At 40.2% G+C, this 24,553-nt stretch overlaps 1 protein-coding gene across 1 annotated transcript in view; it reads right to left on the reverse strand.

Annotated features, from left to right (window-relative positions):
* The window catches only part of LOC134145155 (protocadherin-11 X-linked-like), a 147,749-nt gene extending 124,626 nt beyond the window's left edge, over positions 1-23,123 (reverse strand). The window contains exon 1 of the mRNA XM_062584398.1: positions 23,061-23,123. Coding sequence (XP_062440382.1) covers positions 23,061-23,120 — 60 coding nt within the window. The 5' untranslated portion in view covers positions 23,121-23,123. The remainder of the gene's footprint in view (positions 1-23,060) is intronic.
* Positions 23,124-24,553: the final 1,430 nt, after the last annotated feature.

Consider the following 24,553-nt stretch of genomic DNA (forward strand, 5'->3'; position numbering starts at 1 on the left):
TTTAGAGTGAAATTCAAAGTATGGTTGTATTTCTCAAAATTCTGTATATAATCATTTCATAGTGAATGTCACTTCATAACAAGAATACAAATAACCTTTTTCCAGTTACTGAAGATAGGAAAAAAAAAATCAGTCAGTCAACACCAGCATTTTCACAGATTATACGATTTCCTTACACTATGCTGTCCAACATAATTTAACATAACTCAGAAGGATTTGGGAGGTTTCCACTTCTCTTAGAGGAAAAGAAAGGGAATTTTAATAAAGCAACTGGGTTTTAAAGTTATGATCTTGAAAGTATTTCAGTTGTCATGTATTACGCCTGTACTAAAAAGTGTTTGAAGTTCCTTTGAAGTTCTGTCCACTTGCTCTTATAACTATAGTATTACTTGCACTCTTGTTTTCCCTCTGTTGTCAAGAGTTTGTATAGAAAAATAAGTCTTGCTTGGAAGCATGAAAACACACTGTGAGAGCTGAGTGAATGCTGCATAAAGTCCAGCTCACCTGAACTTGAGATGTCTACTCTAATCCTCAGAACAAGAAAAAAAAAAAAAAAAACACAAAGGTCTTAAATCTAACCCAAGAGAACCAGAGATTTCATCGAGTCTCATGAAGAAGAGTAATCCCTTTTAGCTGCAGTAACCCTAGTCATCGAAGGTACAAACTCTAATTGTTTATTCTAAACACCTAGAACTTCAGAAGTGGCATCAAGTCTTCTCTTGAACACACATGCTTAGCCAAGCAGTACAGAAAACAGCACCAGCTGAGCAGAACAGCTCCAATTTGCTTGTGAAGAAGCAAATAACCAAAGCAAATAGCTCACTGCCTTGCAGAATTAAACTAGAAACAATAGGAATAGCAAATATCATGGAGGAAACCAAACCTTGGTTGCAAGCAGCCTCTGAATTGAAAAGAAGGTGAAATTCACTAAGTGAATTATTTACAATTAAATTATTTGCAAAGCTCAATTTTAATAATGAAGTTATTTGATCATGCTGGTTTCCCCTCAGAACATTACCTTAAACTGTTCTGACTCACCTCAGTCAGATATAATTCACCTAATCACTGGTCAAAAAAATTTATTATTTAATAACAAAATTTTCAAAAACATTCAATTCATGAGAATGGTGCAAAATATTATTTCAATTTACCCCAGTTGTACTATTCATAGGTGACTACCTGCCATTGCATGAAAGGACACCAGCCCTGCGTTTCGGATGGCTGCATGGGACTAGGAAGCTCTCCCCTCTTCGGCACAGCGGGGTGCTGTAGAAAGCACAGCTCTGTTGCTGTCACTCGAAACCAACACATCTGAAACACTGATCCAGGCAGCTACACAAGAGTTACTACACAGGATAACCCATTTTGTAGAACAGTGTATGAGTAGCCTGCCTCAAATTCTCCATCAACATGCAAAATTCTGCTTGTTTTTAATAGTCTCCCAGCTTCAGTATGTTGAGTTCAATAATACTTTGGGACAGGTCTTAGCTGATATTTTGTAGGCATGGCAAAGACTGCTCATAACCAAGGTGCTATAAGGGCTACGTGACATTAGTGATATTATAGTATTCTATGAATATTGTAATTTGACCTTGGAATTGTTTATAAAAACGTACACTATTTGTACCTTAGATGTTTTAGTTTGGAAACCTTTTAATTGCTTTATTTGTTTTTAGAAAATTGCTTATAATCTTTTATTTAGAAAAAAAGACTGCAGAGATTTATCATGAACATTTATGTTTGATAAGCACAACTGGTTGAAAACTTCAGTATATTTTCATGTTTCAGACAAGTTTCAGTTTGCACAAAAGAGTTTAAATACCTCTCTACAAAATCCATAAAACTCCCTGAAATCCCATTTTAAATGGTTTCTTCTCATGTTAAATTATTATTCCAGTTGGCCTTAGTTTCATCATTTTGGTATCTCAAATACAGACACCTGTGGCTTATCTCTACATATAGATTTTAGAAAATTCATTACTTCTCTATGCATGAAGTCTTTATTTTCAGAATGTTGTTTGCACATCAGTGACTGTGTTTATTTCTGTTCTTGCACCAGATTAGAGATAGCCAGTGAACTCTAAGAATTCCTTCTGCAGGTTTATACAAAACTGTTTTTCTCAGCTGGAGGTATGAAGTACACAGTGCAAGATATATTTACCCATTTTCAACATAACATGAGGTATCTTTGCTATTGATACTGTTAAAGCTGCTGTTACAAATACAAATGAGAATATTACAATACTATTGGTGTATAACTCTTTGGTTACACAAAATGAGACACATCGCTCTTTTCTAATTTACCATTTTACCATACATCTGCTAGAATGCTATGAATAAACTGAGGCTCAATGAGGGAACTGCAACCAGATAGTCTTCCATGCAAATAATATCTAAAATGCTTTATCTGTAATTTTAATATTTTTATTTCAATGGGGGGGGGGGGGAGGAGCCAGGAACTGCAACACCAAGTCACCACTGAGATCAAACTGTAACAAACCATCCCACGCTGAATATACTCCATAAGTCAGGGTAAGTTTATTAAAAGCTTTAAACACTTATAAATCTCCAGGGAAATGTGACTTTAATGCATAGCATTTAAAGTCAAATCATCGGTGTAATAAAAAGGCTCCTTCCTGTAACCTCCTGGGACCCAAACGTTGGCTCAGATGATGAACTCCTTTATCATATTCACTTTAATTGTAGCACATCTTGAAATGATTAGATCTATTGTTAGAACAGGCCTTGTCAGCAGCTAGGACACTGTGATTAATAGAAACTTCTCCTTAATTCCTTAGGATGTAAAAGTCTAAAGTCACAGTTGAGCACTAGACCCCAATTATTAGGTGATTAATGAAATTGTAATTGCCACGCTTTTGTTCACATTTATCACCATGTTTACTATTAATCATTAGAGGTAAAGCACAGGAGAAAGGAAAACACCATGCAAATGCTATGCTATGGGTAGACGGGAGAGGCATGAACGGGTCAGGGGAATATTCTCCAGTGTAAAACTGCATGTTCTCCAATGGCTGCAGCAGAAACGTACCGTTCGCAACAAGTTAACAGGACTTAGTAGTACCATATTGCCCCAGTGACAACAACAGCTCCTGGTGCCAGCACTTGAAAGACAGATACAGATCAGCTGGTCACAGAGACAGAAGAAACAGCATCCAGAAACCCTGTCAGTTAATGTAGTGATAATTCCAAGTAATAGGATTCCTTAGACTTTTTTAATTATGCAGATAGACATTATATATCTATATATATATACACATATATACAGACACACGATGTGCGTGCCTGTACGTATCTAGACTGTGTCTACACAGAGTCCTGCAGCATCTGACCTATCCTCCGAGCACAGCATCTTCGCAGCACGCTCTCCGGTAGTTTGCAGCAGCACTGGGTTGCCACCAAAGCTTGTTCCAGGTCCCTGACATTTTTGTTCACTGATGCCTTTCTTAAGTTTTTGGGGTCACGTTTTCCAGGCTTGAACACTTCCCAAAGACACAGTTCCAACACACAAGAACAGAGTGAATAAATCCATTGCCAATAAAATATACATTTGAAAAAACTCGAGAACTGCTTTAGCACTGTAACAGGAACATAAGGGAAGGTCAGATCCAAGAACTATGTTTCCATCTTGATTGATCAGATTTTACAGAAAGAATAATTAGTTTTTTCATAGTTCAAAGTCCTATGCAAGGCAAGGAAAGGAGCAAACATGACCAAAGAGCAACGGTGAGGTCCCTTTAGTCTCCTTTGACATGAACAGTGCTTTTAAGACTCAAGGGTCTGCCTACCCTCACCCTCCAACACCAGGGGGAAGAGAAGGGAGGAGGCCCAGATCGCGCACCCTCCAACAGGACCGGGCCCAGCCAGGAGCAGGCGTTTACCCTCTCCCGCCACGCAGGCGCTCCTCTATTCACACCCTGCAACACGTATTCACATGCTGCAGTTACCCAGTGTAACGTAAATGACTATTTACTTTGCACTGATCTATGCCAGATGAAAAATCACTGAGATTTATATCTTGTCTGTTTATATAATAAATGGCTTGTTTCTACTGAATTTGATGCTTTTCCTCAGCTACTTGAAATTTGATTAAATAACAAATCACTCATAAGACCACATCGAGGTAAGTTGGAAAGAGCAGGTCTGCCACACACGCCACCTCTGTAGTAACATCCAAAGCACAGACCCTGTCTGCTGTGCTTACATGCAGAAAGTCCTGATTTCTATGATCAGCCATTTTTGAGCAAGTCTAAAGCTCTGACTGTGTATACATTTTTTTTTTTTTTGGTGTCAGTTTAAGCAACCATTGCTCAACTTTCATCCCATGAGTTTTAATACCTTAGGCGGGTAGGAACAAAACTTGTTAATTTTCATAATACTACGTTTTAGGCTCATAGGGAAAAAACACAGACCTTACTAATCTTTGATGCAATTCATCTGAGCATATGCCAAAGTGTGCTAAATTGTGTGAGAGAGGATAATAAATAACTACAGTGCATGACAGAGTAGGAATAAAGTGCTGTGGAGTTATATTACACTGTTCAATCAGACAGTTGGGGCAGTTAATATATGAGCTCAAGGCTGGAACATCAATCTTGTCAGCTGTCGTGGCACCCCGTAACGGGTACGCTGAGCATTCCCGGCTCCTCACTTGGGTGAGGAGGAGAAGAAAAATGTCTTAGAAACATACAGAAATAAGCAGTAACACTTCAGTCAGGTTACCCCATTTATTTCCTATAAGCCTGCAAGAAAATATTATGGTAAAATCTCACCGTGAGATTAGAGCCTAACAATTTGGCACTGGAATTACAAAGCATCTCTCGTTCCCACGTGGAAGCTAACAGACATATCTGGCACCTGGGTTGCAGGTTTGGCATCTGAAAATTTTGTTTGGGGTTTTTTTGTTTGTTTTTTTTTTTTTTTTTTTTTTTTGACAGCAGACTCTAGTTACTTGCAATATCTTCCCACTGCAAATTGCAACAGAGCTGCCTTTCCATCGTTTCTTAATCTGAAAGCTAGGTACTGACTAGGCACTAGAAAGCTACTGACTTTAAGCACAGAGTGCTGCTAAAAACAGAAAAGCTTTTTTTTTTTTTTTTTTTTTTTTTTTTTTTTTTTTTTAAAAAAATCTCCAGTTTCCACAGGAGGACCAAATATTCTGTTCTTTTCTCCTAGTGGTAGTTTAATAATCATTTCATAGTAAAGTAATAGAGCATCATCTAAATGCTAGGAAAGACTTTAAAATTATATTCAGGTTCTGATAATTCATTTCTAATGGTGAGAAGACAGTTATTCAACTAATATTTAGTCTAATAGCCATTTTAAAGAATTTCTTTTCTACTAAAGCTCACAAATTTTCTTCCTCTGGAAAAGATATTGCTGGTGTTTAATGTGGTAATGAGCATATTACTCTTACAAGAATCTCTGGAAGATTAGTACATACTCCTACCAAATAAATTTTCACATATGTACACAGCACCCCTTATTTTTCTTATATACACATGCACATAGTAATTTTACTTATTTTGTATTGTGAGGGAAATCACACAGGTTTAGTTCACAAGCATAGCAGAGCTATTTTAGAGATACGAATTCAAAATATGATTTACTCTTCAGAAGAAGTTACTTTGCATAGGTTAATCACATATGTAAAAATACAGTCATCAAAATACTCTTCTCTGGATTCCTTAGCAAATTGATAACTGTCTGAATCATTAACCATGTGAGGACTCTATATGTAAAATGAGGAGCTTCAAGTTGGAAAAATTCTTTGCAGCTGTGGATTCACAGTGCAGTAAATTCAGATTCTCACCACAGTGAGGCAGGTTCCCTGGTTAAGTAAAATAAGCTAGCTAGCTACCTAGATATAGAAGATGTACCATAGAAAGACACACTTTAAAAGAAGCCCAAATTTAATAACTTCTTGAAGAGATTAGGGGCTTTCTAAATAATACAGCACATGTTATAAAGGGTCACATTTATACTGACTTTAATGGACTCAGGAGAGAAACTACAGTAGTTGTCTTTGATCTATTGGCCTATATTAAACAGCAATGTGCTGGAGCAGAGGGAAATGCCCTACTTTATTCCTGGAAAATATGTATGCATATTGTCAGAAGGAACATTCTTTATCCTGTGGCAGTCTATTATACAGGAAGGATTAAAAAAAATTAAACAGACAAGTATGTCATTTGTCCAAAACTGCACAGAATGGTTAGCTAAACTGCTGAGCAGCAATTTTCACAGAACTTTTTGCACCAAGTATTTTTTTTTTTTTGTCCAACAAAATGCTCCTCTTTGAGCTGGGAAGCAAAGTGAAAAAGGGTGCATAATAATTAGCTATCTTCAGATCAAAGATATTACAAGGGAAAATAAGATTTCATGGTAGATATTAAAGCATATGCAGATACAGGCAAAGAACAGACATAGGCCATGTTTTCCCTCTCCTGAGTCAGCACTCAGGGTTGCTGGTTTCTCCCTGTAGACACCTGTATCTGAGCATCGAGGTTCTGCAGAAGAAACATCATAACATGGATGTTACATGAGCTTCACTGAGGCACGAGTAAGAAATAAAGCACTTCTGTACAAACTTCATACTCTTGCAACTGATGGTAGCGTTCACAAACATCCTGAATGTTAGAAAGTGTTACAACTACATCAAAACTATTCCAACTAAGCCACGACCACCATAATATTAAAGTTCTGTTAGGAGGCGCTAATAAAAATTCCCATTCCAAACACAGGCAAAGAGATACAGGTCTGTTCTCAAATTATGAGCTCCTTTTCTTCTTACTTCCGAGCACAAGTATCAAGGGAAAAAGAAAAGGCTTTCCTATTGCATATTCTGAAACTTGAGTTTTCCTTCTTTTCCCGTAGGCTCACATTGCACTGTAGCATTACAGTCTCTACTATATGACACTTCATGCTGCCACAGCTAAAGGTGTTGCACATCTGTTAGTAATCAGAAGAATTTAATAGTTTTCCATCAGTGCAGGCAGCTAGCATTTAAACCATCACAGTTTCTATAGGAAAGCAGAGTGAACACTTGTCGCTGGTCAGAGGAGCTGCGGACAGGAGCAGCAGCACAGCAGCTTCCCTCTGCATGCAGAAGCAGGTCCCTCGGCACCAGATGAAATTCTGGTCAGAGTTCCCTCACAACACAGATATCATAGGTGTGCTGGGCTAGTCATTTCTGTTATTATAAACGACCTTTCAGGAATTGAAAAAAACATAGCTTGTCAGTTGAGACTTGTAATCGTTATCCATTCAGCGAAAGGATTTAACAGGGCTGCTGGGGTGGGGGGGGGGGGCAAAACAGATCCCCTTCTCCCTGATCTCAGAAAGACACAAGTGCTCTAAATTAACAATTACCTTGGACATTTAGACATCGTGGGAGATTTCCAATAGTGCTGTGTTACTATGAAAGTCAGTTCTTAGGGGAATTTAAGAACCGCAGTCAACTGTAGTCTGAACAGAATATGTGCAACAGTTTGGTTACACCACCACCACTACCACGTTATTTCTGTCTCCTCCCCGGAGCATCGTCCTAAAAACGCCTGGCGAATCTCTCTATTTGGGTTACATGTGCGTTGGTTCAGGCATTTAGTGGCAGCCCTTTGACCACCCTCTGGGTTCAAGAGGCAGATGAAACACAGAGGTGCACACCTCCACCGCATGTAGAGGGCACATCAAAAATTCACTACAGAAACAAAGGCTGTTTAATACCCTGTGTAACCCAACGGGAGTTGCAGTGCCTGGTGGCATTGCTACAGCCTTCAGTGGGAAGTTATTTTAATACACTCCCTTACAATAAATTCAAATTTTTCCTTAAAAACATATGATCACTGATGGTTTAAACCTTCAGATGCCTATCTATACGTTCACATGTAATCTATCATGTTTGTTACTGACATCACATGAGAAAACTTGCATTCAGAATCTAAAAGACAGGTGACACTACTGGCTAATTTGTATCAAGATACAAACACAATTATGAAACAAGTAGTGAAAAGAAAAAATTGTAAAGAACATGATTACCAGTAAAACTGTTGAATTTGCCCATTGGAAAAAAAGAAAACAAGGTTACCACTGCTAACCACAGTCTTGGTATATCATCAGAAACCTAAACAGCATGAAACTGCTCTGTTCCCAACAATATCACTGAATTACCAAATCTTATCATGCTCCAAGGAGGGCTTGAGCCTTTAAAGCTAACGAGAGCATCCTCCTTCCCCTGCTCCCTCCCGCGTTACTCATGCTGCCACGGCCACAGCCTTGCTCTCAAGGCAAGTCGAAATCACACTGTCCACTGTTGTAAAATCAGCGCTACCTTTCCTCCACACAAGGCACTTCGTACCCGAGTAAGCACTACACAAAGTGTGGAGTGTGCGACGAAGAACGGCTACGTAATAAAAGCATAATTGAAACGGCTCTGCTCCTGCCTCATTTCATCACTCGCGCTGGCCTCCGCTTGTTAAATTTTAAGATCTCTTAGGAAAGTAGTGCATAATATAGCAACGCTCCAGAGTGTCAAAACAACCACAGCCATCATTTATCTCATGCGTGACACCAAGGGACTATTTTAAAGTAAAGATTTTACCAGTAAAACAAACCCTTAAACTTTCACACTTCCCTAAATTTAAAGAACGTAGGCTAAAAATTTCTAAGGAACTTTAGAAACGTTTAGATTTTCAGTTGTCTGTGCCTTTCAGCAACTTCTGAGCAGCTAATCTCCTCACTCTTGCATACTCAAACTCCTCAGAGAAAGAAAAGCTAATATGGGTTTCTTGAGTGCAGATTAGCATAAGAAAACAAACTTTCATCAACAAAACAACAAGCTAACAGATTCAGTGGAAAGTGTTGAAATAGGGAGCCCCTAAGCAGTCTTGCAGAATATCTTAAATTCCATTCAAGACATACAGATCGCAAACTGTGCCGGGTAAAACGCACTAACATCTTCAGCAGAGGATCCAAAAGAGGATTCACCAGGCCCCAAAGCAACACGTTCCTCCTGACACGAGGAGCTGGCCCAGGGCTCCCCTTGGCCCTGGAATCGCGATCTATGGCGTGAAACCTTCCTCTTACGCCTGCTCTTCATTAGCCAGCATCGCTCCGTCTGTTCTAGCACTGGACTGGCATAGGAAGAAGTGCATTTGCCAGCCACCGGTAAAAGGACAGCAGCAGTCTGGAGCAACGGAATTGGGTTACTAGCTCCCTTTGACTCTCCTGCAGAACGCTGGCAAGAGAGCAGCCCGACCCACGCGCCGGGAAACGTGCCAACGCGGTACTGCTAGTGTCTCCGCACGGTTCACGCCGCCTGTCGGCCCTCCCCATTTTCTGCAGCAATTTAAGTAGTCTAAACCTGGAAGTCCAATACATACGTGGGAAGAGGAAATTTAAGAAAGCTCTGTTATTTCAAGACAGCAATTCTAAACCGTCTGAAGTACTGTCTCCTTATCACTTCAAATTTAGGTTTTCTTGCAGTCTTGTGTGGTGAAATTTTTGGCTGCAGAAGGGAAAAATAAATGAACAAGCAGGGGAGATCTGTTGTGTAATACTCTCTGCAGAATGAAACAAGACACAGCTACTTGACTTCCGCTTTTCATAGAGAGTAGTGCTCATTATTAAACTAAAAATATATATTTAATTCTTACAAAATCTAAACATTTTTTGACTCTGCTGTTCTCAGGTAGAGAGACTGTAATGGTCCAGATCTCAAGGTCAGAAATATAAAGAACTGAGTAAAGTAGTAATTTCACACTGTGAAATGTTCTCTGAGAATACTGGCCCCTGACATAAAATGCCACGAAAAAACACAACAAACTTTCATTTTTGATTTAAAGAGTTGAAGTTTACTCAGAGGTGCTCTGCTATCCCCAAAGTTTAAGAGCAGTATAACCAGCCTTTACCACTTGTCAACATTTAATAGCCTACATCCCAATGATTGATTTTGTCCAATTGGTTTTTTCTTTTTCTCTCCAACTCATGTATTTAGCTTTCAGCTGCAGCAGGTTGATAACACATCTATCATACCCAAACAATCTTATTCAGAAGCATTTATTCTCTGAAGCTATGTTTGCTTGGTCTGCTGCCACATACATTTTATTTGTATGTTCCCACGTAACACACACAAGTTTATTTTGTTTCAGTTTACAATGCTACGCAATCTGTTTTGTACCTTCCCTTTATTCTGTGCACTTCTTACTGTCGTTACCGTCAGCTTTGGCTTGCAAGGAAGTTTCACTTACGGAAGGAACAAAAATCATGGAATAGAAGTGGTAGTTATTAAAATACATTTTAAATATTTCTATACTCCTCTCATTTAAGAAATAGGATCCCTCCTTCAGCAAGTTGTTACTGAGGTGTCCTTGGAAATTTCTTACTGACAAAGGATGTTACTGCACTACTGGATAACGTAAACCACATCCTCCAATACCATTGATTCCTGAGTGCTGTCAGTAATACATTAGTTCAAGTGCATAGTGGCACTGACATTCCTAGGTTTCTAAATCAAAAAAAAAAAGCTAATAATGGCAACTTCTGCTAAGATTTTTCTTCAGGAAAACACAGCTATAGCTGCATGTCATCCCACAGAGCTTCGGCCTGCTGTCAAGCAGGGCGAGCCAACTCAGCAACAATCCCTGAAACGGCTACAGGTGCCGCTGGCCTTCACAAAGTCATGGGACTAACTCACAATTTAAAAGGCAGTAATAACTTGGAAGCCTTTTCTCAGTTTTATTTCCTACCTTCAGGTTGCACCTATGGTGCCTGTTCAAGATTTTCTGGTTGCAACTTTCTTAAATTCCAGGTGCATTGCAATACTGAGATGATGGAAATGAGCTAGCTGCAGTGGTGCTGGCACGCATATGAAGGCTAACCACGAAGCTGAGAGAAAGAACAGTTCACACTCCTCCTTCAGGGACACTTTCTGACTGAGAACATTCACTGAGATCCTCCAGAGAAATTGCCAGTTTGTACTTTAAAGAAATTACTGTCTTTAAAGTTAGCACCATCCTAATTAAACTTTGTGAATTTAAAATGAGAAATAGTGTCTTCCCAATATAAAAATCAGAAATCTATTTTTCCTAGATATGGAAGATTAAGATTGAGAAGCTTTCTATGTACAGGTTCATCCGTAATCCATAATCTATTGTTTTTGAAACTATTCCACTTCTATTTGTGAATCAGCAGAGGCAAACTGAAATGCTTGACCAAGAGAAAAATGCAACTGAGCAAGAAACCAAAAATGTTTAAGCATAGATGAAATTCTTATTTAAAAACATTCTAAAACCTAAAATATTTGGTTTAGTTATCAAAAACTGAGTTCAGTAAAGAAAAGATCAGTTTTTCCTTTACTGACACAATCAGGACTCACTTTTTCTATTACAGCTGAGAATAATCCAGGACATATTTAAAGGACTTGAAAATCCTGTTTTGTCTGGGGCTTCTGTAATGGCACCTGCCATTAATGCACAAAATAAAAATGATGTTCCTGCCACATATTTTTTTTGAAATACTTTTCTTCCTTTCTTTACCTTGACAAAGGCCTCAAAGCCAGTGCAATTCTGCTACCCAGGCACAACAGCAAGATACTCATAAATTTGAAACTTAGGGTCGCAAAAGGGGAGTTACAATGTGCACAGGATCAGCACAGAAACGAGAAAGAAATCCTGCTACATCAATCTTTCTACTTCTAGAAAACTGCATTAAAAAAAACCTTTTAAAATACTGCTCAGACTGAAGCTCCACCTCATCTCTAGGAAGATAATCTTTGAGCCACCTTCTGCCCCACTGTTGTTCAGCGGTTTGGTGAAGACAGCAGTGATAAACAGGTTACTTGAAAATCAGCAGAGTTAAATCATGCCTGTCCGCAGAAACTAAAACCTGCCAGGGTTTGAAGATCATTTTCTAAAGTATCATTAATGGGTGTGTAGCCCACCAAATAAATATCACTAGCAATCAAATCAATATTTGAGGAATATGTAGAAAAAGACTGCAATAACAGCACCTCTCTGAGCTCTCACAAGAAGTTCTCAGGTCCCTCTAGGTAGCTGCAGCATGAGGACTTGCTCCTTATCTGTATCTGTTCATGTTCTAATCTAGGGCCAAAAATCTTATTTTCCTCACTCAGGAAAAGTGCTATGAGAAACCTGATAGAAAAGTTGCATGAATAGAGAGTTGTCAAGCATGACTGGCTTATTTTACAATAGTTAGCAAAAACACTTCATTCTTTCTAATGTGAAAACACTATTTTTCCATTAAGTGAGCCCTTGTATAATAAAGTGGCATCTCTCTCTTCCTTCGACTAAACGCAATGCTTGCTAACCACTTTTCCAACCATATTGTTTACTTTCTCTCAAATGCTCAACTTGGCAGAGCTTGTGAACAGACAGCACTTAGATTTCCACATATATAAAAGAAAGAGGCAGTTTTGAAGGAAGCATATCTGAAAGAAGCAAGATAAAACAGTGATTGTATTATTTTTATCAAGCTGCTACAAAACTGCCAAATCCAGAAGTCTACCATTTTAGCAATGTTTTGAAAACAAAAAACACAGAACAAAATGAACCAAATACAACTGCACTGTTCTCAATTCTCTTAAAAAAAAAAAAAAAAAGAGGAGCTTGCATGCTTTTTGTGTTAAATGTCTTTCAAATCCTGAAACAGAGAGAATGAAATAGATCAAAAAGCATCGTCACCACAGACTTTCATTTCACAGACAAATATCCTCATGTTAGGTATATATATATGAAAGCAGTTAAAGAAAAAACTATCAGAATTAGAAAGGCTCCATAGCCTTTTCTCACTGAGAATAAATGCCTTATCACATCACCTTAGACAAAAGCTGTTGAACAGAAAAACGGAATTGGCAGATACAAACAGTGAGAATCCACTGTGGTTAACAGAAGCTTTGTGGATCTTGACAAGTGATCTGTAAAGTTCAAAACCAAAGAAATGTATTTTTAAAAATAAAATCTGGAAGGAGAAAGCTATAACTTACATGTGCCAGAGGATCACTACAAAGATCAGGTTTTACTATTGTCAATAAGGAAAAACAGCAGAAATGAGCTAGGAAAAGCCAATGAAATACATGGTAACAGACAAACAAGCACATTTTTCACCTTTGATTATACAGAGGTACTTTAGAAAACTTTATTTCTTTTCTTTTAAAAAAGATCCACATCAAAGCTTTCTTTGAAAAAAATAACCCCCCACAGCTTTGAAGCATAGTTTCTTCCTTTTCTTCCACAAAACAATACATGAAATTATAACTAGTAATTTTATACTTTGACTCATTTGTATGAAGTCAGTTAACAGCAGAACAGCCAAATTTCCCCTATGAGATTTTTTCAGCATGGTTATGCTGATTAAAGGCATGGTCCACTACCTATCTGCGAAAACGGCCCTTTCGTCTGTAGGAAGCTTGGCTAGGCAATGAAGCACAAGTGCGAAGTGACACACAGCAAAATGATGGGTTTGACCTATTAGCTGAATCCACATCAAAACACTCTATAATGCACATTGCTGCATCGGTGCTGGCTATTATCCCCGAGGCAAAGCTAGCAGCAAACACCACGAGCAGAACACGTACATCTGAGCTGCGGGGCAGGTGAAGCCCACCTCGCGCTTCAGGAGCTCTAGTCGGTCAGCGTCCCAGCAGGTTTGCTTGTGTTTCTTTCCAATTAAAACCAGGGATTAGGTGCCCCAAGCCAGTGTGCATATTAATACCTGTAAAGCTGTCCTAGGACCTCCAGCAAATATTCTATATTCTATTCTACATTAAACATACAGAATAAAGATGATCTTATCACATTATCTGAACAGCAGACTCATTATCAGATAAGCAACCTAGTACTAAAACCTTTCCCATACTGGAAATATTTAGGAAATTGTTAATGATTTGCATTAGGAGGATGCTGCCCTGAACATCTCCAAAAACAAGCACCTAGAGCTAAAATCTTGGCCATTACAATATCTGATTGGAGGCAACTCAGGAGAGGATGTTTCCACAAATGGTTGCAACAGGAGTAAATGCTTTGGCAAGCTGACTGAGTGTTTGCTCAAAAGCGGAGAGGAATTTAGAATAAAATCCTGAGGGACAACAGCAAAACAAGCAGAGAGCATGACAAATTGCCTAAAATTGCACAGTTTCTCATGCTCTGTAGTTTCCGCCATCCATATTACAGCCTCATAGTAGCACTGTACTTTGTAACGTGGTGCGTTTCACTGGTAAAAACGTATGGGTCTAAAAATGAAGCAGTAGAATATGAATCTCTTCAGGGATGAAAGCTACAAATACCAACCACTGTCACAGTGCGCGCAGTATTAATTCCTTTCTGTTTCTGAGCTACTTCTAGTACTTGTAGGGTTAAAAAAACAGCATAAAGTACAACAAATATTTTTACTATACCTTTCCAAGTACCACACAAGTAAAGAGGAATATCAAAGTGAATACAAAATATAGTAATATTTTGGTCATCATTTTCCAAACTGCAATCTTGGTCTGCCGCACTAAATTCTAGTCTCTGGAGCCTGGTTTTCCTTTCTAATGACATTAGTCCTAGTTTAACTTCATAAACAACCCTCCCCCTCCCCCCCCGAATCATTTTATAGAATTTGTATTCATAACAGTATGAAAGAGTATTGAGACCTCCAAATGAATGAGTTCATACATAGAAGTAACAGTACTGAAAAACTAGCTTCCATCATCAAAGTCAAGTTTGTGGCTTTTGTGGCTGCTTGACAGAATAGGGTAGATGGCCTAGAGATTTTAGTTACCTTATTTCGGTATGAAAAGCATGTTCTCCTAGAAAAACACAGGAGGTTAAAAGCCAGCGCTTCTGAAGGCACGTATTCCCTTGTTCAGGCACTCTTCATGCAAAGGTCCAGTCTGAAGCCAATACCATTTTTAAGATTTTAACTGCGAGATCAGAAATTCTTTACTATGCTCACACTTTCCAAAGCTTTTCAGACTACTCCTTCATATTTCAGACTGCCTTTTATTCCAAGATGCATAAATACATCAGTCAGCCACAGCAGTTAAGAGGCTGTTCTTGTTCCTAGGCACAATGTGGCCTTATATTGCAGTTAACTGCTCTGAGGGGCATCAGACTGGACACTGGAAAAACTGACACCTCTATGACTCATGTCTTGTTTATGTTTTCCCTTTTAAGATTTATGCACGCTGAACACAGCTCAGAGCAAGCATGTTACAGTCCAGTGCAACTTAATGATTTTGTTACTCAGTGCCTGCTCCTAAATAACGGGCACGTCTCCGCTTCCTCGCCAGACGGGAGTGATGTCAGAAGAAATACCGTCGCGAGGAACGCCTTGCTGAGGAGACCCCCGCCCCGCAGCCGAGCACCTTGAAGATCTCATCTGCATTTTCTGAAAGCCAGCCCTTGGTGATTTACTTAAACGCTGACAGGGCTTTCCAGCTTCTTACAAGATAAAAGAGGAGCTGTCTGTCCACACTTTTTCATCAGTGTCATTGGATATCTCACTGTTGAATAACCCATCTCATCCAACGCAACATACAGCAGTGGAGAATAAATCAAGTCCCTGCTCTCAGGGGGGCCTCCTCCCCCCAGCTTCGGGAGGCTGCACGCTGCCAGGCTGCTTCCCGGGGCCGCCTGTTTGCGCAGCCGCCGGCCGAGCGGCCAGGTAGCGCTGCACAGCTGAGCAGGCCTTCCGCCGATAACCCTTCTTCGCTCACTGGCACCGCGGCTCGAGCCTGCGGTAAAAGCTCTGACGTGTCAGAAGCAAGAGGATGCTGAAGAGCGGGAACTACCAAAATCAGGCAGACACCATAGGTGCCACGGTGGACAAAACAGAAAAGATGTTCTTCAGAGTCTGAGCGAATGGATTAAAAAGATTTAAATATTTAAATGTACTAAGGACTAGAAACCTTTACTGTTGCCCAATTTCCCACTTGGCAGCTCTGATATTTGAGTTCTGGAAATCCATGGCAAAATCTGACCTAGCTGAGCGTACAAGTGGCCACCCTAAAGGTACAAACTCGGAAGGAAGGAGCTCCTGCAGAGCTAAATGCCTGAAAACACACCATGGCAAACTGTACAGAAAGTCTCTCTAGAGTTCTCATTCATTTTAATAAACTCCAAGCAGAATTGTAGCTTAGCTTAAATGGAATGTTTTGAGCATAGAATTAAGGCTGGTCTGAAAAATGGAGAGCTAAACCAAAAGTATTTTGGCTTTATAGTGGTCTCCCCCGTTGAAATTAATAGCAAAATCATTGCTCTCAGAAGACCCTGATATCATGTGTTCCATTTTCACTGAATGACTTTTGAGTAACATCAGCTACTAACTTCCAACATTCTTATACAATAGCAAATTTGGACTAAAAAACAAAACAAGAATCACAAAACCCCAAACACACCATACATATTAAAAAGTTCTTATCGATAAATATCTTTTCTAGCATTTCATCTAAAGGGTAATCAATGCCATCAACAATCTCCTGGGTCTAATGCAAATTAGTAATATGCAAATCAGAAAAAAAATAGGAAGTATTCCAATACTTTTTAATCCTGAAAAATAACTGTAGTTGTTACCTGAGAAACAACTCTTAGGCAATATATATATATTTACCCCCAAATTCACCCACATCCCTCTTCCTTTAATTCACAGTTTACAATTAAATAAAAACATCTTGAAATTATCATTTACAATTGAATGAACCCAGAACACAGTCGCACTATATACTGACGTGTTGTTTCACGTCTGGCCTACTGGTATTTTTGTACTCCATGTCAAACAGAACGATCGAGGAAAAATCACGACTTCAGTTTCTAGATCAGAAATGATTAGTGCTCATTTTCCAATTAATAAGTTGCCTTTCCATTAAGTCACTCTGCAGAACTGTATCCTGATTTGCAGCCACATCATTATGGTAAGATGTTACGACTACCTTATACACCCTTCCTTGGGGGCACAGCTAAGGCGAAACAGCTCTGATACCCGAGAGAAGGCAGAGCCACACGCTGCACACGCTTCATAGTCACTCTGCCTGGTGCCAGAAAGATTAAATGCTTTTTGGGGTATCTATTATTTGGGTACTCCATTATAATTATTTTTCATGTGCCAAAATTACTGTGTTTCTTCTCAAGTTTCTCAGTAAAATCTTATTTCATTCCTCTTGGTACTCACCGCAGACCAAAATGAGTGACTGCTCCCAGCAGCTTCTCGCTTGCAAGGCCTCCGTTCTCAGAGGCACAAGAGCAGGTCTTTAAGACTGGACTGCTCAAAACCACTTCAAATATTTATGTGGTCAAATATAATTGCATTTAGAAGCCTAACTCCTCTTTTTTTTTTATTTATGATGGTATCAAATAAAACAGAATTGAGTGTACGGACTCTCTAAAACTAAATATAACCAGAGTATACTTAGACTGCAGAAGTCTATTTAGGTGACTGATTTATACGTCAGCTTAACAGAGTGAGTCAGAAACGGAGCTCCCCTTTCCTGCGACCCGCACCGATTCCGGATCCTACAGGCTGCCACGTGAGCTCAGCAAACAGAGCGCACCAGGGTTGTACGGAAAATAAGTCAGTTTTCGCAAACTGCGAGAACAAAGCGTGCAGTTCAACCCCAGTACAGAATTCTCATTAGGTACTCATCCTGAGAGAATTAACCATGGAGGTCAGCCTTTTTCCCTGCCGTAAAACATCCTATTGTTTCTAAGTTAAAAATAAAAATAGGAAATCATTTTAACATTGATGGTTTTGTAGAACACGAGAAGGGCACAAGCCACACCGCAAAATATCACACTGCCCAGTAAAATCGGGGTCTAAATTAAGCAGCTTAACCCACGCGTACTGGAACAGCCGTGAGTGTGGCCAGGCAGTATTTGCTGTTGGAAGGTCTTCTCCTCCTGGGAGGAGGCAGAGGCGCCGCGGCCCGCGACGGCAGCGGGGCGAACTTCAACCTCGGCCACCACCAGCCAGACCCTGTCAGCAGGGACGGGGACCCTCTTCCTTCCCAAAGCCCCTTCTCCCACACATCGGAGGGGAAGGCTTGGCTGCGGATTAGGGCACAAAACGGATGAAAAAGGCAGGCACGCGGCTCTGCCTGCAATCGCAAGGCATTAGAGCCAACAAGAATTACATGACTTGATTTACTTTACAAAAACTGATTAGTAAAACCCCCTGTGGATTTCTTAACTATACTGTGGAGGGATACAAGATTAGTGTAGCAATTCCCATCATCAAACGTATTTACTGTTAAAATATTGGATTAGTGATGTTGTTATCCACTGTTCCAAGATTATAAAGTGATTCTTTAAAATTGAGCAGAAAAAATACTGCACTCTATCATTTGTAATTAGGTTGCAGTCTGAGTGTTTTTGCCTTTCCATAAAAAGTAATTCTGTTTCCTAAAAAAGACTTTCCACTACACACAAAGAACCCAAAAGTATACAAGAAAAAGAAGAAACAAGTAACTTCTCTTCTGCCTCTCAGGCAGAAATGGTTACACACTTGCTCTGCATCTTATTGCTCATGCCAGTTGCGCTCATAACACCAGGTGGTAATATAACCATACTGGTACATGTTGGTTATTTGTAAAACACATAGATTTGCATTACCTGAGATTAACAAATCTCAATCCCTGAATATTAACCCTCACAAAGAGCTACAAAGAGAAGATATAAACCTTCAGGATCATCTTTCCCTGGGTTTCTAATGACAATGTTAACTACACAGCATTTGATAGGGAGGAAAAACGTGAGGAAAGGGGCTAAATTAATGTGTTCATTAAAGCTATTATGCTAGATTTGGGCCAGGAAAATTGGAATAACTATATGCTTTTAGCCATTAATTTAAGCATCTGTAGCCGTTTGAATTAATAAGCAAATAAAAAGCTACAGCTCTAATGCCACCACCTTCTCTCATTTTTGCTGTCAAAAACCTTTAGGAATCGCTTGCATACAGTACTTTAGATTCTGAATAGATCTAGTGACATAAGAGTCAGAATAAAACAGCTTTAAATCATAAAAACATTCCGCAACTGAATAGTGAAACTTTTACTGTATTTGCCGTGCTGACAAAATTGCCTACTTGCCACTGCTGCAGTTCTATGCTACATAACCTTAAGCATTGCTCTTGTTCCTGATTTTGGTAAATCTTTATTTTTTTTCTTGCTGTAGTCACCCTGCATGCAATTTGGGAAAATAAAGCAATTTGGTTCTGAATCAGAATAGTCTGGATCAATATTATTTCAGGACATTAGCATATAAAATTCACATTTTAAAATGATGTCAAACTTCAAAAATTGAAACAATCATTAAACAATTAACTTGACTTTAAAATGTCCTGTGTCAAACTGACCCTAAAAACAGAGCCTATAAATAGGTGTTCTTCACTGCAGTAGCTCTGAGCAGCCTTGACAGGGTTTATCAGCTAAATGTTTAATCAGGCAAAGCAGCAAAAAAAAAAAAAAAAAAAAAAAAAAAAAAAAAAAAAAAAAAAAAAAACTCACCATAACCACAGAAACAGATGGTATTTTACCATTTAAATAAAGCTTGTAAACCAATGACAAGCCTATTTGGGCATCTACTACCACACATGTTCCTTATCTGGAAAAGTCATGTCCCGGATTTATCAGCCAGAGATCACGCAGAACAAGTGTCTCATACTTCACTTTCCAGACAGTATCATCAGTTTCTATTCACTAGGTTCCCGTAAAGAGATGCAAAAAACTGCAAGTTAAAAGGCATAGCCAGGAAAAGATTCCCACTTTGGCAATGTCCTATTTCTTTAATTTATTACAGAAATATTTCTTTAGTTAATTAAATCACAGCAGAAAAAAAAAGGAGGGGGAGCCACAGAATAAAAATTAGCCTGATAAACCACTATAGTTCTCTACTTTTCCTGTAACTGGACAGTTCAGTTTCAAATTTGTCTTGGCTTCTTCTGCAAGATGAAACCCAAACAAATAGCAGAAACCAGGACTATGACAGACCGTGAGACCTACAGCATTTTCCCTCCTTCCTCATAAAAAGCACCAGTTCCTCCTCCTCCAACTAAAGCCTCTGTGTGAAATTGTCCAACCGCTAATAGGTATCAGCTTCTCGCTTCCCAGCCGTTAGGGGACAGATGTGCTACTTCTTGCTTCACTGGCTGTTTGGCCCTGAACACTGAAGCTGTGCTCTCAGCTATTTTTTTTTCCACTCTGTTGATAAAAATGTATCCCAAAGCAACTCTGAGCATTGAACATGTAGTAAGGAGCCCAAGAAAATGTAATGTTTTTTTATTATTATTAAGTAGACAAAGGGGTGAGTGTCTCCCTTTAGGAAAGGACCAAAAAACACACTGTCTTATAAACAGCACTTTCTTGTAAACAGAAGTTGTTTTTAGTCACAGTTCGTTCCAGTGGATTTTAAATATATTCCTCCTCCTTTCAGAGCTGGGAACCATTTGCTTTATGGGCACCATTTGGATCATTTGCCTGTTGCTCATAAAATAGACAAAGCCTTTATCCATGCCATGAATTTTTACTCACTTTATACAAAATATCTAAGGAGGGATTTGCAGGAGCCAGAATCACATCCATGGAAGAATTAGCAACTAATTTAATTTTCTGCTACAATAATGGTTCCAGCAGTTTTTGATTTTGTTGATTACATTTCTTCTCCCCACAAAACAAAGAAGCATACAGGTGTCAGATTCTTCGTATGTATTTTTTTAAAGCAACAGTCTCCCCCCCCCCCAAAAAAAAAAAGTGAATAGCAGTGACAATAATATTTTGCATATTTTAATCTGTATGGCTACAACAAAGTAGCACGAATGCTGCTGTCAGAACTGACCAGGTAACACGGTGAACGTGCACACGTCCAGCGAGAACAGAGACTCTCCTGCGCTGGGACAGTCGCAGACGCTATTTCTTTGACGCCGAGTCTCGCCGACCCCGGCCACGCACAGCGGCCCCCGCGCGTCATCCACGGCGTCTCCTCCGCTCGCAGCTCAGGAGCCACCACCCGCTCCTGCTGGCCGACGAACCGGACCGCGGCCCCGACTCCGAGCTCTCCACCTCCGCGCTCTGCCCCACGCTGCAAACAGGGGGCCAGGAGCAGCCCGGGGCGACTCGCGAGCGATCGGCAGCGGCGGCCCGACCGGCACGCCTTCCTCGGCAGCTGCGCGCCCGCGTACCAGGATACCAGGAGCGACTGCCCGTCGCAGCTACGAGCGCAGCCGGCGCCTGCGGCCCCGCGCAGCCACCCGCGATGGTGGACACAGGCGACAGCACGCTTCACCGCTGCCGCCGGCAACTGCCCGCTTAGAGGAGCTCTGTGTCTCGCTGTGCGGGACCTGGCCAGGGCGCAGGCTACATCAGGGCACCGCTCCTTCAGCGAGGACCTAAGATCCTACGTTTTGCAGGGACAGTTGAGGGATTTCCCTACAGCCCAAGACTTGCGTGTTTATGGGCACTGTCACCTTCCCGTATGCAGAGGGACACGGGCAGGGACACCATGTATGTGTGACCGCAGTGAAGAATTCACCTTTTAAAACTACCAGTAATGCTATCACATTGTAATCAGCTCCATAGCTTTTACCAAAAAAGCCTGCACAGTCAGCATCACAACTAATGAAAAACCACACTCAAGTATTGATGAAGTTAGCAATACTAGAGATGTGCGTTTTTTATTTCTGCTTCTAAATGCAAATACTGCATTTGCCACACGCTTTCAGAGTAAATATGCCTCTAAAATAAGCATGAGTTCCAGGATTTCCATATATATTTAGTTTGTAAGCACTAGAGACTAACTAAATAGGCAAGCATTTCTTGGGCAGAGTGCTTGCAGGCTAAGGACACCATGCAGAGCCCACGTAGACTACAGTCGCACCGCAAGTACAGATGCGGGTGCCGCCCCTGCCTCGTCCTCTCCCTCTTCGCCAAAGACCAGCCCTCTGCACAGCCCAACTAGGCAGACGGCTACGACAGCATCCTCTCGGCTTGGAGAGGGCCGACATAGATCCCGGCCGGCACTAACACCAAGCGAACCCTGCAAAGCAGAGGTGAGTGCTGCTTCCATCCGGAAGAGGCACTGCGGTTATGAACGACCAAGATGGTACCTACTGAGGGAAAAATGCTCTCACAGCTACCTTCCCCTGGCAGAAGCTGCAAAGGAAGCCTGACTGCTCTTTCTGGCCCTACCTGATCACCACTCTGCTCCACATCTCCCTTTTACACAGTCCCAATCCTACCCCTAAAACAGCAACATCCACTTCCACCTCAGCTACTAAGGGGCTGTGAACTGGCTCTTGCCTTCCCTCCATCACCCCAGAATCCTCATAGCTCAAGGTACAGGACAGTACCTGGACACACAGGACAGTACATGGACACACAGGGAATAAATAGCAAGAACTGGTCTGGATTCCTATGTGTAAGCGATCTGTAGCAACTGATTTGCTCAGATAAGCACACAAATGCAAAGCCCACACAACTAAGATGCTTTGTGTTAAGGCAGGTAAATATCACACAAGCGTCTCCATTTCTCTTTTTGCACGACTAAGTACCGCTTCCTTTTTTGATAGATCCTGATGATGCAAGAGGTTGGTATTTCAGACCTTCCCTTCAAAATAACACTCTACAAATTTAATTTCTATACCAGAAAATTCTCAGTTTCTTGACACACCACTCCAAACTAGCTTTGTTCTTGCCACTAATTTTGACCTGAGTTAGTGATATACCGTAAGAACAGAGCAATATAACACTGTAAAAGTTTTGCAAAATCCTAAGCACATAAGTAACACAAACTGAGGTTAAGATAATGCTGGCATTTCTACCTTGGGAAGAAGAAGAAAAAAAAAAAAAAAAACAAATCTGATCAAGAGTTTAACTGAAAAAGAATGGTACAAATGGTCCTAAGAGCAAAACACTGAAAGAAATTGTTTTGACATGCGATGTCAAGAACCACACAGCTACATGTTGCAGTGTTCCTTTAGAGCCCCAAATTGCTTGATTCAATTAAGACTTACAGAAATCACTGCCAGAGGAGATAATCAGAAAAGTTGTTCCAGCCTACCTGTGGTTGAGTCCATGGCTCCAAGGTTGTTTCTTTCAAAGGAGTTTGCGGCCTTCCCATTTCTTTCGTGTGCTTTTAAGAGAGAAAAGCAAGCATCAGGTTATCCGTTCAACAACTCCATCAGCATTCAGTACTTTCCTTTGTGGGAATAAAACACTACTCATGCACAAAATTCATACAAAATAATCATAATAAATCATGACTGCATTCATTTCAAGTAGACTATAGGTCTGGCATTTTCTGCAGATAAGTAACCTAATCTTCCTAGAGTAGCTTTTACTTTCACGGAGGGCAAGGAAAGAGGCTGGCTGTACTTACAGATTCACTGTGCTAAACAGCAATCTAGTATCAACTCTTCTTTAAATTATTGCCACCCCATTTTACAACATATGAAGATAATAGCAAGCTACTTTCATTTGTGTATTTCCAGTGAATGGTTACTAAGTGATTAAAGCTACCAAATAGTTACAGATGAAAAAACCTCAGGCAAAAAGATCAGCTGATGAGTCAAGTATTCAGCAGCAGGATCTCAGGGAGAATTCAATTGAGCTCTGGTTTCTATGCTGTTTCCTCCATAGATTGTGGTATATTGAATATATATTTTCATAAAAAGGACATGGACTGCAGTGGAATTAAGTAGATGAACTAAAAGAAATATTACGGAAGAATGGAATGTTAAAACATCCTACACCCTAAAAACTAAAGGGACAAAACAGTTTTCCATCCCCATTATTTAAAGTCTGCATTGTATCTTCAACTTTACGCTGCTACCTTTTTCAAAGGTTGACCCCAAGTACAAAGTCTATATAATCAGATTAAAGTAGTCCTCAAAGCATTAGATTTGCTAACTCTTCACTTTGTGCCAAGTTCTTTAACATTACCAAAGCATCTTGCAAGTATTTGTTAATATATGCAATTGCTGTGCTCCGATGGTAAGTGCGGAAAATTTTTTGAGCATTGGGACTGATGCGCCAGACAGCCACTCCTGAACCCATATCAGAATACACCAGGCCTGCTATAGTTAACGAGTCTTAAGATAAATAGTAAGCATCATTATTAATTACCATTACAAAATGCTCCCTACCTATTTTCAAGAGCTTCCTGTGTTATACCACAGCATTACAAATTCTGCGCATAAGACAAGCTCTGACTCTCTTGAGTGGATATTGGCATTCCCTCCTTTTAAGTTGCTCCAAAGTTTTCCTGTGCAGCAACTTGACACCTCGTGGTGGAACGCCTCGCACTTCAGCCCTGCTGCAGGCATGCAGACAAGTCGCCTCGGTTTCCTTTCTCTTCAGTTTCTTTCAGTTGCAAAGTGAGAACAAGGAAAGTCAGAATAGCAGGTCCTCTGCTGAAAGACACTACCTAAGGGCCAGGCTTTTTGATAAAATCCTTCCTCCTCCTGAGATACATCTCTAATGTGCTACCTTTTGGATAAGGCCTTTGACAACACATATAGTGTCTTCTCCAGGTCTCAGACGACAGTGATCTGA

Source organism: Rhea pennata, chromosome 11 (assembly GCF_028389875.1).
Source record: "Rhea pennata isolate bPtePen1 chromosome 11, bPtePen1.pri, whole genome shotgun sequence".
NCBI lineage: Eukaryota > Metazoa > Chordata > Aves > Rheiformes > Rheidae > Rhea > Rhea pennata.